Source organism: Lolium perenne, chromosome 5 (genome assembly GCF_019359855.2).
Source record: "Lolium perenne isolate Kyuss_39 chromosome 5, Kyuss_2.0, whole genome shotgun sequence".
Lineage (NCBI taxonomy): Eukaryota > Viridiplantae > Streptophyta > Magnoliopsida > Poales > Poaceae > Lolium > Lolium perenne.
This window is the reverse complement of record NC_067248.2, coordinates 171,222,123-171,238,073: the sequence shown is the minus strand read 5'-3', so window position 1 is coordinate 171,238,073 and position 15,951 is coordinate 171,222,123. Positions and strand designations below refer to the sequence as shown.

General features: G+C 42.7%; 2 protein-coding genes across 2 annotated transcripts; one reads left to right on the top strand and one right to left on the bottom strand.

Moving 5' to 3' along the window:
• Nucleotides 1-2,837: 2,837 nt before the first annotated feature.
• LOC127298002 (small polypeptide DEVIL 4-like) lies at nt 2,838-3,595 on the bottom strand. Its single transcript, XM_051328012.2, has one exon. It carries the CDS (start codon nt 3,267-3,269, stop codon nt 3,156-3,158), a length of 114 nt encoding a protein of 37 aa, XP_051183972.1. The 5' UTR covers nt 3,270-3,595; the 3' UTR covers nt 2,838-3,155.
• Nucleotides 3,596-6,175: 2,580 nt separating this feature from the next.
• LOC127298000 (small polypeptide DEVIL 8-like) lies at nt 6,176-6,565 on the top strand. The gene has a single exon (XM_051328011.2). It carries the CDS (start codon nt 6,320-6,322, stop codon nt 6,434-6,436), a length of 117 nt encoding a protein of 38 aa, XP_051183971.1. The 5' UTR covers nt 6,176-6,319; the 3' UTR covers nt 6,437-6,565.
• Nucleotides 6,566-15,951: the final 9,386 nt, after the last annotated feature.

The following is a 15,951-nucleotide window of genomic DNA, read 5'->3' as shown; positions in this document are numbered from 1 at the left end:
TACAAACAAGGGAAAAATGGACCCGAAGGTGCTTCGGGTCACTCGAAGCTTTCTTCTTCATTACGGACCCGAAGGTTCCAATGATCCAGGCTCGAGCCCGGGGACTCGAATCTATGTAGGGTAACACAGTTTTGCTCCAGCAGTTAACCAGTCTCGATTTATCGAGTAATTCTAGGCTCGTTACTCTATCCCTTACGCATGTTCAACTCTTCGACGGTTATCGATCTTGTATCTTTTGAAGATCCGATGGATTGAAAAGTATCGGCTGACGCCAATTTTAGTCCCTGCCCGAAACTTCTCTTCAGCCAGTCACTCGAGGACTATTGATGTGGTCATTACCCTTCGGGTACTAGACATTGCCCTACCTCCTCTAGCCCAAAAAGGGGCCCATCTAGAGCATTGCAGCCCGGGAAGGTCGAAGGCGTCGGTTGCGTGGAGGAAAGATGGAAGGTGATGATTTCTTGAAGTGCAGTGCAAGGAAAGATTTAAACATGGAAGGATTAGATAGAGTCCATCTATATTGTAACCGAATCCGGGCATGACTCTCAGGACCCGACGTCCTATATAAAGGCCAGGAGAGGGCCTGCCTGATCTTTCTCTCAATTACTCATGCACACGCCAAACCCTAGCAACCTTGCCTCTCGGCGAGAGCACCATCACGCAGTCCTTCGGCTCCCCCATTGTAATCAATTTCACCCATAGTCAAGATTAGACATGCATGACGTAAGGGTATTACCTCTACGAGGGCCCCGAACCTGGGTAAATCTCGCTCCCCGCTTGTCTGGTATCTGATGTCTCGTGCTAACTTGCAGGATTTCGCTAACCTTAAGCCCCTTATTGTGGGCATTGCCGAGGAACCACCTCGTCAGGCGGCGCGGTTGAACGCCCGCTTGATTGGAGCAACGCCGACGAGCAAGGGGTAGCGGCGGCGCGGTTGTTGCCTGTCGATTGGAGCAGCACCGGCGCACGCTGATCTACGCCAGTGAGCAAGGCGGCCTCGGAACCGGCATAGAATAGGGGCGGCGACGCTGTAGTGGGAGGCGAAAATGGGGATGCGGCGAGGTGAATTTTCAGGAAGTTGTTGGCCGCGCGCGCTCGCTGTGGCTTTTCACCCCACTGAAACGCGCAAAAACGTGCCTCGGCGCGGTAAATTGGCAGTTTTTTTGGACGTGGCGCTATTGTAGCGCTGCTGTTGGAGATGGTCTAACTTTTTTGTAATTTCCTATCCTTTTGCAGTTTAGATCTTTAAAACGAGGTGCACTCTTTTTTCCTTCCCAGCAATGGAAGTTTTTTTTTTTGCGAATTCAGGGAGCTTTATTACTTACTCGACATGATTACAATCACTCGATAGAGTGTCATTGAGACAGCAATGGAAGGTTTTGATAAGGAAGATAATAATAAATCTCAGTATTTATCCCATATATTTATCAATATAACAATTTGCCCCATTTTATACTTATTTTATAGATAGATTATAATGTGTTGTGCCTGGGCCGCCTTTGTGGGCTGTGCCATGCCAGTCACGTATAGGTAGGCCTCGCTCTTCTCATCGCCGGCCGCCCCATCCCTCCACCCTCCGGCCCCGCCTTCTCTTCCTCCATCCCATAACTCCTCCCCTCTCACATGTCACTCCCTCGCTCTTCTTCCCTAATCTGGTGCGGCGCGCCGCCGCCAATGAGCCAGGATGCGCCGCCACAATGCCTAGCTAGCCCACCGCGGCGGAGACGACCAGGGCGCAATGTCGCCGGAGCCAGAGGTGGGTGCGGACAGATATTCCTCCGTCGGCAGCAGCTCCGCTGGGTGTCTGGCCGAGGCGGGAGCTTCGAACAGCCAGGCCTCACATGCCGATGGCGATTGTTACGGTGGCACGAGCAGCTGTAGACTGTAGTGGTGAGCGCAGTGATAGTGGTAATCACATGGTTACTGATTGTACCCTTCCAACCACAAGCAGTGGATATTTTCCCATATACTGTAGCTGGTTGTCCCGTTTTCCTTTTCCCTGCAGTTATTCTTCCTGTCATTTGTTTCTCTCCCAGTACCCTGAAGTTACCAAAGCGAGAAAGTTTTAGTTATTATGAGGCGGCGACATGGGGTGTTCATATTATGTTGCAAAGTGTCAAAAAATCAAGGCAAGACTCTGTCATATTTATTTTAGCATGACGATGGTTTTGTTAGTGAAAAAAATGCAACAAGGGTATGATACTCTTTCCACGAGAGACTTAGTGGTTAACTAGCGGTCAACTGGTAGAAGTGGCATTCTCGGAACAGTGACACTTGTTTCATGGCATCCACGGAATGATGAGTACCTTGATGGCATTTTCGGAACACGGCCATTGTTTGATGGCATTTTAAGAATTTATTCTAGGAAATTTGCAGGTTTCTTTCCTTTCAACCAAATGACCTCTATAAGTAGGAAAAACTCCCTTCAAATCCAAAGAGGCCAATATTGTTACAGCTAGTGCATTTCCAAAATAAATGTCGCAAATTTATCTAGATACTGATGTATCTATAACTCAAATGTGTCTAGATACATCCGTATCTAGCCAAATCTGCGACACTTATTTTGGTACGGAGGTAGTCGACATTGAGCAGCATAGGGCTTTATTTTTGCTTTACATAAGTTTTGTAACTATTCTTTTATTTTCATTCTGTAAGTTCATGTTGAGCTAGTGTTTATGCTCCCCTCAGTTGTTTCTATAAAACATTGCTACACAGGGATAGATATTAGGATTAAAAGTTCATCGGCAGCTGCAGTTGTATTATGTCCACTGTCCACAACTGAAGAAGACAAATATATACATTCATTTGATATAAAAAAGTGTTACATGAGTTCAAGATCAACTTTGCTTCTATTGCTGAATCATTTCTAATCAGATCATGGGTACACCGCACAACATGTCCAAATGGATAGAACAACCACATACCCCACTGCCTAAGAGACAGCAAAAGGGAAAAAGGTGGAGAAAAAAAATAACCATAACGAAACAACTGTTAGAATGTCTAGTCTACCAAGCTTTGTTGAGTGCAATGTGCCATGAGCATGAGAGCTCCTTCCTAGTTTCTACTCCTAACTAACTCATAGCTTCCTAGCCAAGTGCAACCTCTCCATGCATGGACCCTAGAGGGATCCCATGGAGGAAAATGCAGCTTGGTGTTCAGTCATGCCAGCAAAGGAGCATGACGATGCACCGGCGGATGATGTAGAGCCTGGCTCTGTGCTCTTTGAGAGCTCTGGTCACCCTTCCTCCTTGTTGGCCTTGGCTCCTCATTTAACTCGATGTTATGAGGAAATGTGTTCAAATAGGAGAGTTTGCTCTCTGGTGGTGGTGGACTGGTGCTGTTACTGGTTGTAGCTTGCTGTGGTGCAGAAGTTGTAAGGAGGATGTGGTTTTATAGACGAGGGGAGCATGCAGCGCCCCTCCTCCCATGCAACTATGCTAATACTTCCTTTTCTCGTTTTATCTAATCTAAGGGGACATATCTCTGCATCTGAATGTGGGTTATTGTTCCTGTCGCCGACAGAACGCTTGATTTTGTTGATGGATATGATCGTTTCAGATAACATACAGCTCATCCTGTTGCATACGTGTAGAAATCTGCAGATTCAGTAGTGGTTGAGCATGGTTCTGATGAAGGTTCTTGGTATCTGGTACTACTGCTTGCGGCTGGTACCTTACTTTATTGCCTTCTCTCGTTTTGCTTCTCCATTGAGGTACTTGGATATCTCACATCAGTGTAATTTGTCTGTTTGATTTCCTTGGGAGAATACTTGTGATCTTCTTGCAGTGCCCAGATCTTCTTGGAGTTGCTTAATTAAACAATATGTGGTAGCAGTACTGTAGTATATCCTCTTGTCGGTAGATTGTGCCGGTAAAGAGTTGGAAAGAGTTTATAGAGATCTCATATTCAAGTATCTTGGAGATTTCCTCATGTCGTCTCGGTCTGTTCGGAAGCTGCTAGGAAGGATGGAATGAATACTCGAATCATCCGTGCAGCCAGCATATCTTTTGACTTAAAAGTACTTTTGAGCGTACCTTATTCTGGGCGATTAGAAAAAACAGCCTTCTGTGTGTGTGTGTGCTTTGGTGGGGGTGCTTGCCTTATGGACATTGTAGCCGTTTGATGCCGTGCTCTTTACTAGATTTCCATGTATTTTACCTAGTTTCCAGTCAAAACACAGGGCACTTTCTTGTGCACGGGTTGTCTGCTGCTTCTGCCTGCCACTTTCTAGGGTTCTCCCCGCGTTGATTTCTGGGACTCTCAACTTAATTCCTACAGTGATTGTATTTTCTGCATCATGTATTATGTATTATAGCTTAACTGTTGGTAAATCAAAAGGTTTGCATCTTTTCTTAGCATAGGCCTGTACTAACTTTTCTGAATTTAGTGTCGACTTAGTTTCAACGGTCATGAACTTATGATTGATAATTATCGGCGCATGCAACATTGGTTGACCTAGTGTTGTATCTTCTGTATGAATGCCAGTCAGGCATGTGACAAAAAATGTCTCAATGCTGGTCATGTAGCACACAAGCACTGTCTCATGTTAACCAGCATTTTTGGTCATAGTCAGTGAGTGTTGAATCTTGATATCATGAGCATCTTTAAGTTCTTTTTCTTGTGTCTGATCATTTGGTAACGAAAGTAATACATTAATCAATTTAGAACATGATGACTAACATGTTTCTCTAACGGTATATAGAATCTGCATTCAGAGGAAAGGAAATGAGAGCATACTATCTGTGTTTGCAGGTATGAGAAAATATACTTGACTCCATCACTTTTCCTTTAGCATTTGATTACTTTTTTTTTTGCGGGGACACTTGACTACTTATGGTATACAGTAGATTAACTCTTCCTTTTTGTTCTCGTCCATGATGGTTTATGACAAACCATTGCTTCTGAATGTTAGAGGTCTGTTCAAAGGGAGTTCTGGATCACGGTCACCATTAAACATGCCTGGCAGCCGATTAGCATTTATTTGGCGATGGAAAGGGAGATCTTTATAGCATTTGAGTAGGGCTAGTCACCATCAACAAGATGTGGTATGAAACTCGGACCCTGTACCGACCATTCCCGCAATTCAACTTGTGCTTACTCATGCTCTGCCATATTCTGGTCGTGTTTACAAGTGGATTAGTTACCTAATGCTGAGTGCCTATCGTTTAATTTAATGACCATTCAGTTTATCATCTTGCCCTCTTTGCAGTGGCCTATTTATGAGTACTTGCATGGTTAGCGTAGGATCCTTGATTGTGTCGCTTCAACAAGTTGAAAGGTTAACTATTTAAGTTCTGTCTTATTTGATGAACTTTGGAAGCTCATATGATCAGGTCATCAGTGCTGTCTAGTGTCAACATAACCCTCTTGGAATGTGATCTGGAAGAATATGCAAAGCATTTTTTTGCTTTGTAATTTATCTGTTGGTTTAGGTGTACCACTAGATCGACAGATGTGTACCAAGACTTCCTTTGGATTTTATGTTAATATGTATGCTTCTGTGAATTGTCTGAGTTCTTTGACCTGTCCTTTCCCATGCCAGAAAGGATAATATATGCAATCTAGACCTGTCTAGTCTAGAGTGAGGAAATTCCAACACGTCCTGAGACAGAGAGAGAACTAGTAAGCATGGATCTGATTAGTGTTGTTGTATTCAGTATGAGCAATGCACATGACAAATCTCTTCATTGTTGGCTTTGTAATTTTGCTAACTTGCTACAGTGCGTCGGTGCCCTTTAAGCAGTTTTAAGGGCTAAGCAGCAGCCTTGAGCAGCACAAACCTGCATTTTTGTCTGGTAAGCTTGACTGCTTGAGGACCATGAATAGCCTTTCTTGGGGGCATTAAACAAGTAACCCATGGTTGCCTTTCTTGCTTGCAGGGCATGTATGGTCACTTGATCCTGTCCGCGGCGCTGTGCGGCGCGGCGCACGGTCCTCAATCATGCCCCCTAAGTACTGTGCTATCAAGGGTCCATCTATACATCCATGATCACATTTGTAAGTAAGTATTCTTCTTCCCCTCTTAATTAACCCTTATCGTAAGCTAATTGAATAGTAGGAGCATGCATTTGGACTCAGAAGTGTCCCTTCTAAGGCTCCAAAGTGTTGACTGCACGCGGCTTTGGTGGGGTGTGGTGGGGTGGGGTGGAGGATTGGGGACAGTATCGAGATACTGCAGCACATACCCTTGCCCCTCTATATAAACCAAGATTTGCACCACTGGATCTTCCCATTCAAGTACCACAAGTCCACAACATCTGAAGAGAATACCTCTGGAGCGCACCCAAACTTTCTGCATTGCTCCCAGCTGGTGGAAGCCATGGAGCAGGGGAAGAAGAAGCATACGGGGAGGCTGCAGAAGGTCCTGAGGGAGCAGAAGGCCAGGCTGTACATCATCCGCCGCTGCGTCGTCATGCTTCTCTGCTGGACTGACTGATCTGAGCTCATCAAAGGCACAATCACAATGTGCCTGATTGCGCCTTCCCTTCATTAACTCTCGTCTTCTCTTTTCCCCATGTTTTTTTCACATTGGCCTTTGTGATATATAAAGGTTCTCTGTTTTCTCGCCTCTTTTCAAAGGCAAGGGTGACTAGTGTTGTAAAGTTGGAGGGTGTTAATACAGACTAACAGTACGTTTTTTGCCTCTCGAATTTGATTAAGTGGCTGCTTGAGCCTCACAAGGCCCTCAGTTCAGAACATGATACTTGCAAAAGTAGTATGTTCATCTGGGAGCAACCTATTTGCATTTGTGACTACTGAGTAGTATTCTTGATATAGTAAACAAGCATGGTGGTCTGCCTTGGTTTAATTAAAATAAAGATACCCTCTCTTGGGAAGGTAGTGCGTGTGCAAGGCTGCAAGAGGGGCAGAAAGGCTATGTTGCTTCAGATTAAATTACATATAAATACATTGTAACCTGGGTTAACTGGGTGAAATCAGTCCTACCAAAGTTTCACATTGTCGGTGCCAGTCGGTATAAAACACTGCTGATAATTTTTTTTTGTTAACGACATGTCGTACATGTACCAAGTGATTGATTCAGATCTTATATGACTTGCATGAGTTTATAGACAATTTTGGTGGAGGTTGTAGGATTGTCTATTGCAAATTAACCCAGTATTCACTGGAACATGTGTATCATCATTGGATGTTAATCACGGCACTAGCACGAAAAACTAAGGGTGCATTTAGTTGATGAAAATAACAATATGTCCAGGACTGTTTTGATTGTGTGGCACGAGAGGAACATCAGCATGTTCCAACACACAACACCGAAAATCAATCCACCAAATATATGTAGAGCATTCTATAATCCTGGAAAAACTAATTTTCAAATTCATAGCTTTTGTATTTTTCATTTGGTAATTATACAAGTTGGTAAACATTGCAACTTCAGATCAGTATAGACTGTTATACTCAAAGTTTGTGAAATTTGAACTACTAGAGTACTGCTCCTCTGAACCAACCAACCTTGTCGTCCTGCATTCCTTTCTCTGTGGTAATCCTCACTTTAAGCAGGTGTAGGATTAAACTCTGATTGGATAACATCCATCTGAAAACCAGGAATTACATCATATCATGGTCATCCTGGATTCCTGAAAATATGTTTGCCGTACCAGCATTCAGACTGGAATATGGCTTATGAGGTTATGAAAGTGAAACTCTTTTTGAGAGGTATGCTTCATTGCTATATATATTTTTTTTTTTTTGAAACAAGCTTCATTGCTATGTTTTTTTTCTTCATTCACTTAAAATTGTAAGTTTTCATTAGCTGACCTTTCCACTTAAAACAGTACAAATCATGTTGCTTGAGGCTCACTACATCCAGTATCAACTCCAGATGCATGAAAAGATAAATCTTGACAAGGTTGTTCTAAGAGCCAGAAATATTTTATATCTGTGACTGTTACTGAAGATCTGACTATACAAAGATGCTATCCTGGCTCATCAGTGCATCCAAGGGGTTGCTTGGTTACTACCTTCTTTTCCATGAAAAGAATTGCTTTGAGTTTACTTACCTTCTTTGTTGAAAATCTTACAGTATAAATTACTCCATCCTTGTTATCGAATTGAATTGATTACGCGTGGTTAGAAACTGACTTGGCACTCATCAACCTTATGCTTTAAAATTTCAGAGGAAATCATCTAGTAGTTTATTATATTTTGTCGAGAAATTTGAGAACAATTATACAATAAATGGTAGATGCCAAAATTGTATGGATCACGAAGTGCACAATCCACGCTATTCATAATTCATAGCAGAATTGCCAGGCATTCAAGTAACAGCTGATAAACGTGAGTACGTCCAATTCTTGTAATCTCTGAAGAACTGCAGATATTGCACCTAGTAAACACATTGTTCAAGCTGTCTCATACATGAACTAGCTACAGATTAGCCGACACATCGGTCGTAGACTCGTAGTAATGCATCTCACTTGATTTCTTGTCGACATGGTTGCCAAATCATGTTGCAGTTGCAAGGGAAACGTTTGACGATGACACTGCCTGTTGCAAATGGTCAGCCTGCTGAACCTGATACATTTTACCCACTGTTCATGCCTCAATGGTCAGTGCCTTCGGTTTAGTTAGTACGGACCAAACCAATCTATTCCCAATGTGTGCAAGCAGAAGAGACCATCACCATGAGTTGAGTGCATTTTGTCCATGCATGCCTCCTGCAACCGTTATGTTTCTGTATGTGGTCCATGCATGCGTCCAGTGAGCTCTGAAAACAGTACAGCAGCAGCAGCAGCATATATGCCCTGCTTCTTGTGTCTGGTATAGCATTAGCATCTGCAATGGGCATGGCGCCCTGATTGAACCTTCTGTCTCATTCTGTCATGCATCTTATAGATATATTTTTCCTCTATGTCAGTATTCTGTGCAATATATGCTAGATAGGATCACTTCTGGATGCAAAACCCTCCTTTGCGTTTTTTTTTTTTTTCACTTTGTTTTATCTGGTAAGGAGACAAAATTCCTTATGACCAGTGAATATAAGATCATCATCTTTGTTTGCTGCACCCTTGCAACAGTACATACATCCTGAGAACAAGCAATCAGCCACTTTGTGTCTGGTTTATTAACTGTCTGTCTTAGGGTATCTAGCAACTAGCATCAAGCCTACAAAAGGTGTTCAGAGAGCAGTCAAACGATGCCCATGGTTTCGTGTTACATCAAAGTGATGAAACCATTGTTGAGAAGCGGTTTCGGGAATGGAAAATTATGCTTTATTTGGTCACCAACCAAAAGTTGAACATCTTCGGAGGGCATGGGTAGGTCATCACAGAGAAATGCAAGTGGGCTTAGATTCCGTTCGCTCTCTTGCATCATTTACTTACTGTTGTTTCACTGCAGCAATATCAGTGCTCGATGATTATCTCTCTTGTTGGACAGATAAAAACATATTACAAAGATGTGGAGGGTGATGTGATTTCACCATTGCTACAACAAATTGTTTTTTTTTTTGACCTTTCTGGGCGTAGATGGATTTAGCTCGTAATCCACTACAAGATAGCACATACTCCATTACTAGATTGTTGATAATGCTGTGGCCTATCTCACAATGCACTGTTGTGAACTTGTGATACCATTTCATATGGGCCAGATATGCTGATAAAGATGCATTCGTCATACACTTGTACTGCCTGTCATTGGGTCAACCTACTGGTGACCCGAATTGCAATATTCTTACTACCAACGTCCCTAAATATACCAAACCTAACAAACATAACTATACAATATCTAACAAGTTCAATGAAACATGGTGGAGCATGATACAGGCCATAACAATAAAAGAGCTCGCCCGGGCATAGTGGCAAAGCTGAGAGCACAATGTAGATGGAACCCAAACAACAAAGGGTGTGATGCCAGCAGGGGCAGCGTGCTACCAATTGTCTCCTTGGACATGAAATCGTGGACCAGGCAACTTTACCTAAAACAAATCACTGTCTCCAATGACCAATGCTATCTATGGCTCAATCTAGTGAAGCATATGCTTCTCTGTGAAGCGTTGTCCCCAATGCTCTCCTAGATTGCGTTAAAGATTCTTTTGGTCCAGAAGCAGAATGGCTACGTACCAGCAGCCATCAAACCGCTCCTTGCAACTTGAAAAACTGAGCACCGGCCGACAGGTACATTGTACATAACTCGTAGTTCATTTTTCCAATTTGTTTTTGTTTAGAGCTTGCTTGTTTTTCTTTGTCTGCCAAGCCTGCCTGAGATGGTTAACAAAATGTTCTACTTTTCAGATGTTGTTGACTATGGGAATGCTTTAATTTAACTCTTTACCCACCTTGTTGACATTGTACATTCTTATTCTAAAGAGGCTGACTTTGGAGGTTAATGTGGTACGGATACTCTACTACAAAATTTCAGTTTTCTTCCTTCACCTAAAATAAAATTGGGTCACACTTATTATTACCGCGAACATAAAGCTGAACAAATGATAGAAAAGATATTTCAGATCAAATGCTCCACTAAGAAACGTCCAACGTAAAATGAAGAAGCATTCGTCACACACTTTTACTGATGCTAAAGATGCACCTGTCACAAACTTTTACTAACTGTCATTGGATCAACCTACTGGTGACCGGAATTGAATTGTTTTTACTACCCACATCCCTAAAGTTATAAAATTTTAAAATAAGTAACTATTCAAATATCTAACAAGTAAATTAGACATGGTGGAACATGATATGGGCCATAACGGAGCTCACCTGCGTCTAGTGGCAGAGCACATGACATGGGCCACAACGAAGTGCGTGGCACGGGTATTCACTATTGAGTAAGCGGTAAGGACAGATTCAAAAGTCCCAATGCTATCTTGGTTTACGTCTCTATAATCTCTATTGAAGCATCCTTCTGTATGAATCACTGTCCCCATTGCTCTCCTAGATTGCATTTAAGATTCTTTTGGTCCAGAAGCAGAACGGCTAAGTACCAGCGGCGATCAAAGCATTCCTTGTAACCCGGTAAACTGAGCAACGGGTTACAGGTACATTGCATATTAACTTGTAGTTCATTTGGCCAATTTGTTTTTGTTTAGACCTTGCTTGTTTTCCTTTGTCTGCCAAGCCTGCTTGGGATCGTTAACAACAATGCTACTTTTCAGATGTAGTTGACTGTGGGAATGCTTAAGTTTAACTCCGGACCTTCGTAGCTGGCATTGTAAACTCATATTCTAAATAGATTGACTTTGGAGGTTAATGTGGTACACGGATACAAAATTTCAGTTTTCTTCCTTCAACTAAAAACATATTGGATCACTCAGAGCCTCTTCATTTTGAGAATTATTATTTTTTCGATAAAGGGAATATATTAATATAAAAAATATACCAATTACACACAGTCTCTGCAACAACGCACCACCCTAATGGCACTACGGATGCACACAGCCAAAAAAAGGAAAAGAAAACTAAGAAATATATTGGATCACTCAGAGCCTCTTCATTTTGAGAATCATTATTGAAGTAAACATAAAGCTGAACAAATAATAGAAAATATCAGATTAAAGCTGAAACGAACAAGCATTCCTCACACACTTTTACTAATGCTAAAGCTGCATCCGTCACAAACTTCTACTACCTTCCATTGGATTAACCTGCTGGTGACCAAAAGTGCAATATCTTTAGTGCCCATATCCCGAAGTAAAAAAATATTAAATATACCTAACTATTAAATATCTAACAATTTATACTAAACATGGTGGAGCACGATATGGAACATAACGGAGGTCGTGTGGGCATGGTGGCAGAGCCAAGGGAACACGATAGGCAAACCGAACAAAAAAGGCTGGATGCCAGCCAGGGCAGAGTTTGGCTGATTGTCGATTCAGACACAAGGCATGTGGCAGTCGATTTTATCTGTAGCAAAGCATGAGTATTTAGTAAACGACGCGGATACATTACGAAGTCCCAATGCCTTGGTTTAGTGGGCCAAGGAGAAAGCCTTTGCTGGCTGGATCCAACACAATAACACTGGGGTGATATTTTCTCATGAATGTGTTATCTTGGTGTTCCGTGTAATTTAGGATAAAAACATGTGCTTTGGATGAATAGTTCTGGCGATGTCACATACGAGTAGCCTCCAGGCCCCCTCGTTTTTGTAGGATAACGTTGCATAGAAAACAAAAATTTTCCTACCGCGAACACGCAATCCAAGCCAAGATGCAATCTAGAAGACGGTAGCAACGAGGGGGTATCGAGTCTCACCCTTGAAGAGATTCCAAAGCCTACAAGAGGAGGCTCTTGTTGCTGCGGTAGACGTTCACTTGCCGCTTGCAAAAGCGCGTAGAAGATCTTGATCACGATCGGTTCCGGCGCCACGAACGGGCAGCACCTCCGTACTCGGTCACACGTTCGGTTGTTGATGAAGACGACGTCCACCTCCCGTTCCAGCGGGCAGCGGAAGTAGTAGCTCCTCTTGAATCCGACAGCACGACGGCGTGGTGTCGGTGGCGGTGGAGAACTCCGGCGGAGCTTCGCTAAAGCTACGCGGAAGATATGGAGGAGAGGGGGGCGGCTAGGGTTTGGGAGGGGGTGGCCGGCCACTTCAATGGGGCGGCCAGCTTGTGGTCTTGGGGTTTCCGGCCCCCTCCCTTGGCCCCTCATTATATAGGTGGAACCCTAAGTGTTGGACTCCAAGTCTTCGAATAAGACCCGAAACCAAAACCTTCCATATGGAGGGGAAACCTAGCCAAGCTAGGACTCCCACTAGAGGTGGGAGTTCCACCTCCCATATGGGGGGGGGTGGCCCCTAAGGGGGAGTCCACTTGGGACTCCTCCCCCATTAGGGTTGGCCGGCCATGGAGGTGGAGTTCCATGTGGACTCCACCTTCCTTGGTGGTTTCTTCCGGACTTTTCTAGAACCTTCTAGAACCTTCCATAGAACCTTCCGCGACATTTTAATTCACATAAAATGACATCCTATATATGAATCTTATTCTCCGGACCATTCCGGAACTCCTCGTGATGTCCGGGATCTCATCCGGGACTCCGAACAAATATTCGAACTCCATTCCATATTCAAGTACTAATATTTCAACATCCAACTTTAAGTGTGTCACCCTACGGTTCGTGAACTATGCGGACATGGTTGAGTACTTACTCCGACCAATAACCAATAGCGGGATCTGGAGATCCATAATGGCTCCCACATATTCAACGATGACTTTAGTGATCTAATGAACCATACACATATAATACCAATTCCCTTTGTCACGCGATATTTTACTTGTCCGAGGTTTGATCTTCGGTATCACTCTTATACCTTGTTCAACCTCGTCTCCTGACAAGTACTCTTTACTCGTACCGTGGCATGTGGTCTCTTATGAACTCATTCATATGCTTGCAAGACATTAGACGACATTCCACCGAGAGGGCCCAGAGTATATCTATCCGTCATCGGGATGGACAAATCCCACTGTTGATCCATATGCCTCAACTCACACTTTCCGGATACTTAATCCCACCTTTATAGCCACCCATTTACGCAGTGGTGTTTGGTGTAATCAAAGTACCTTTCCGGTATAAGTGATTTACATGATCTCATGGTCATAAGGACTAGGTAACTATGTATTGAAAGCTTATAGCAAATAACTTAATGACGAGATCTTATGCTACGCTTAATTGGGTGTGTCCATTACATCATTCATATAATGATATAACCTTGTTATTAATAACATCCAATGTTCATGATTATGAAACTAATCATCCATTAATCAACAAGCTAGTTTAAGAGGCATACTAGGGACTTCTTGTTGTCTACATATCACACATGTACTAATGTTTCAGTTAATACAATTATAGCATGATATATAAACATTTATCATAAACATAAAGATATAAATAATAACCACTTTATTATTGTCTCTAGGGCATATCTCCTTCAGTCTCCCACTTGCACTAGAGTCAATAATCTAGATTATATTGTAATATACCTAACACCCATTGCATTCTGGTGTTGGTCATGCTTTGCCCTAGGGAGAGCTTTAGTCAACGGATCTGCTACATTCTGATCAGTGTGTACTTTGCAAATCTTTACTTCTCCATCTTCGATGTATTCGCGAATCGAGTGGTAACGCAGCTTGATATGCTTCAGCCTCTTGTGTGACCTTAGCTCTTGTGCATTGGCGATGGCACCCATGTTATCACAGTAAATGATTAATGGGTCCAATGCACTAGGAACCACACCGAGCTCTACAATGAACCTCTTCATCCATACCGCTTCTGATGAAGCCTCTGAAGCCGCTATGTACTCTGATTCTGTTGAAGACTTCGCCACCGTGCACTTTGCTTCGAGCTTGCCCAGCTTCATCGGCACCATTCAATATAAACACGTACCCAGTTGTGACTTAGAGTCATCGGGATCAGTGTTCCAACTTGCATCGGTGTAACCACTTACAACGAGCTCTTGGTCACCTCCATAACAAAGAAACATATCCTTAGTTCTTTTCAAGTACTTCAGGATATTCTTGACCGCTGTCCAGTGTTCCATTCCTGGATCACTTTGATATCTGCTAGTCAAACTAACAGCATGTGCTATATCCGGTCTAGTACATAGCATGGCATACATGATAGATCCTACTGCCGAGGCATAGGGGATTTTACTCATCCTTTCTCTTTCTTCTGCCGTAGCCGGTCCTTGAGTCTTACTCAAGACTTTCCCTGGTAACATAGGTAAGAACCCTTTCTTACTTTCGTCCATTCTAAACTTCTTTAGAATCTTGTCCAGATATGTACTCTGTGATAGCCCTATTAGGCGTCTTGATCTATCTCTATAAATCTTGATGCCTAATATATACGATGCTTCACCAAGGTCTTTCATTGAAAAACTATTATTCAAATAACCTTTAACACTGCTTAATAGTTCTATATCATTCCCGATCAACAATATGTCATCTACATATAATATCAGGAATGCTACAGAGCTCCCACTCACTTTCTTGTAAATACATGCCTCTCCATGACACTGTATAAGCCCGAAGTCTTTGATCACCTTATCAAAGCATCGGTTCCAACTTCTTGATGCTTGCTTCAGTCCATAGATTGAACGCTGAAGTTTGCATACTTTGTCAGCATTTTTAGGATCGACAAAACCTTTGGGTTGTACCATATACAACTCTTCCTCAATATCTCCATTAAGGAACGCCGTTTTGACATCCATCTGCCAAATCTCATAATCGAAAAATGCAGCTATTGCTAACAAAATCATTACAGATTTTAGCTTCGCTACAGGTGAGAAAGTCTCATCGTAGTCAACTCCTTGAATTTGTCGGAAACCCTTTGCGACAAGTCGAGCTTTATAGACAGTAATATTACCATCAGCATATGTTTTTCTCTTGAAGATCCATTTATTCTCGACAGCCTTTCGGCTATCAGGTAAGTCTACCAAAGTCCATACTTTGTTATCATACATGGATCCCATTTCGGATTTCATGGCTTCTTGCCATTTGTTGAAATCTGGGCTCATCATCGCTTCTTCATACGTCGCAGGGTCCTCATCATTGTTATCCACAATCATGACATTTAGACAAGGATCATACCAATCAGGAGTGGTACGTTCCCTTGTCGATCTGCGAGGTTCGATGGTTTCCTCGTTCGAAGTTTCATGATCATTATCATTAGCTTCCTCTGTTGCCGGTGTAGGCGTGCTTGGTACAACTTCCGATCGCGCTACTCTGATCAACGAGTATAGATTCATCAATCTCATCGAGTTCTACTTTTCTTCCAGTCACTTCTTTAGTGAGAAATTCTTTCTCAAGAAAGGTTCCGTTCTTAGCAACAAAGATTTTGCCTTCGGATTTGTGATAGAAAGTATACCCTATAGTTTCCTTAGGGTATCCTATGAAGACGCATTTCTCCGCTTTGGGTTCTAGCTTGTCCGGTTGTAACTTCTTTACATAGGCTTCGCAACCCCAAACTTTCAGGAACGACAGCTTAGGTTTATTAT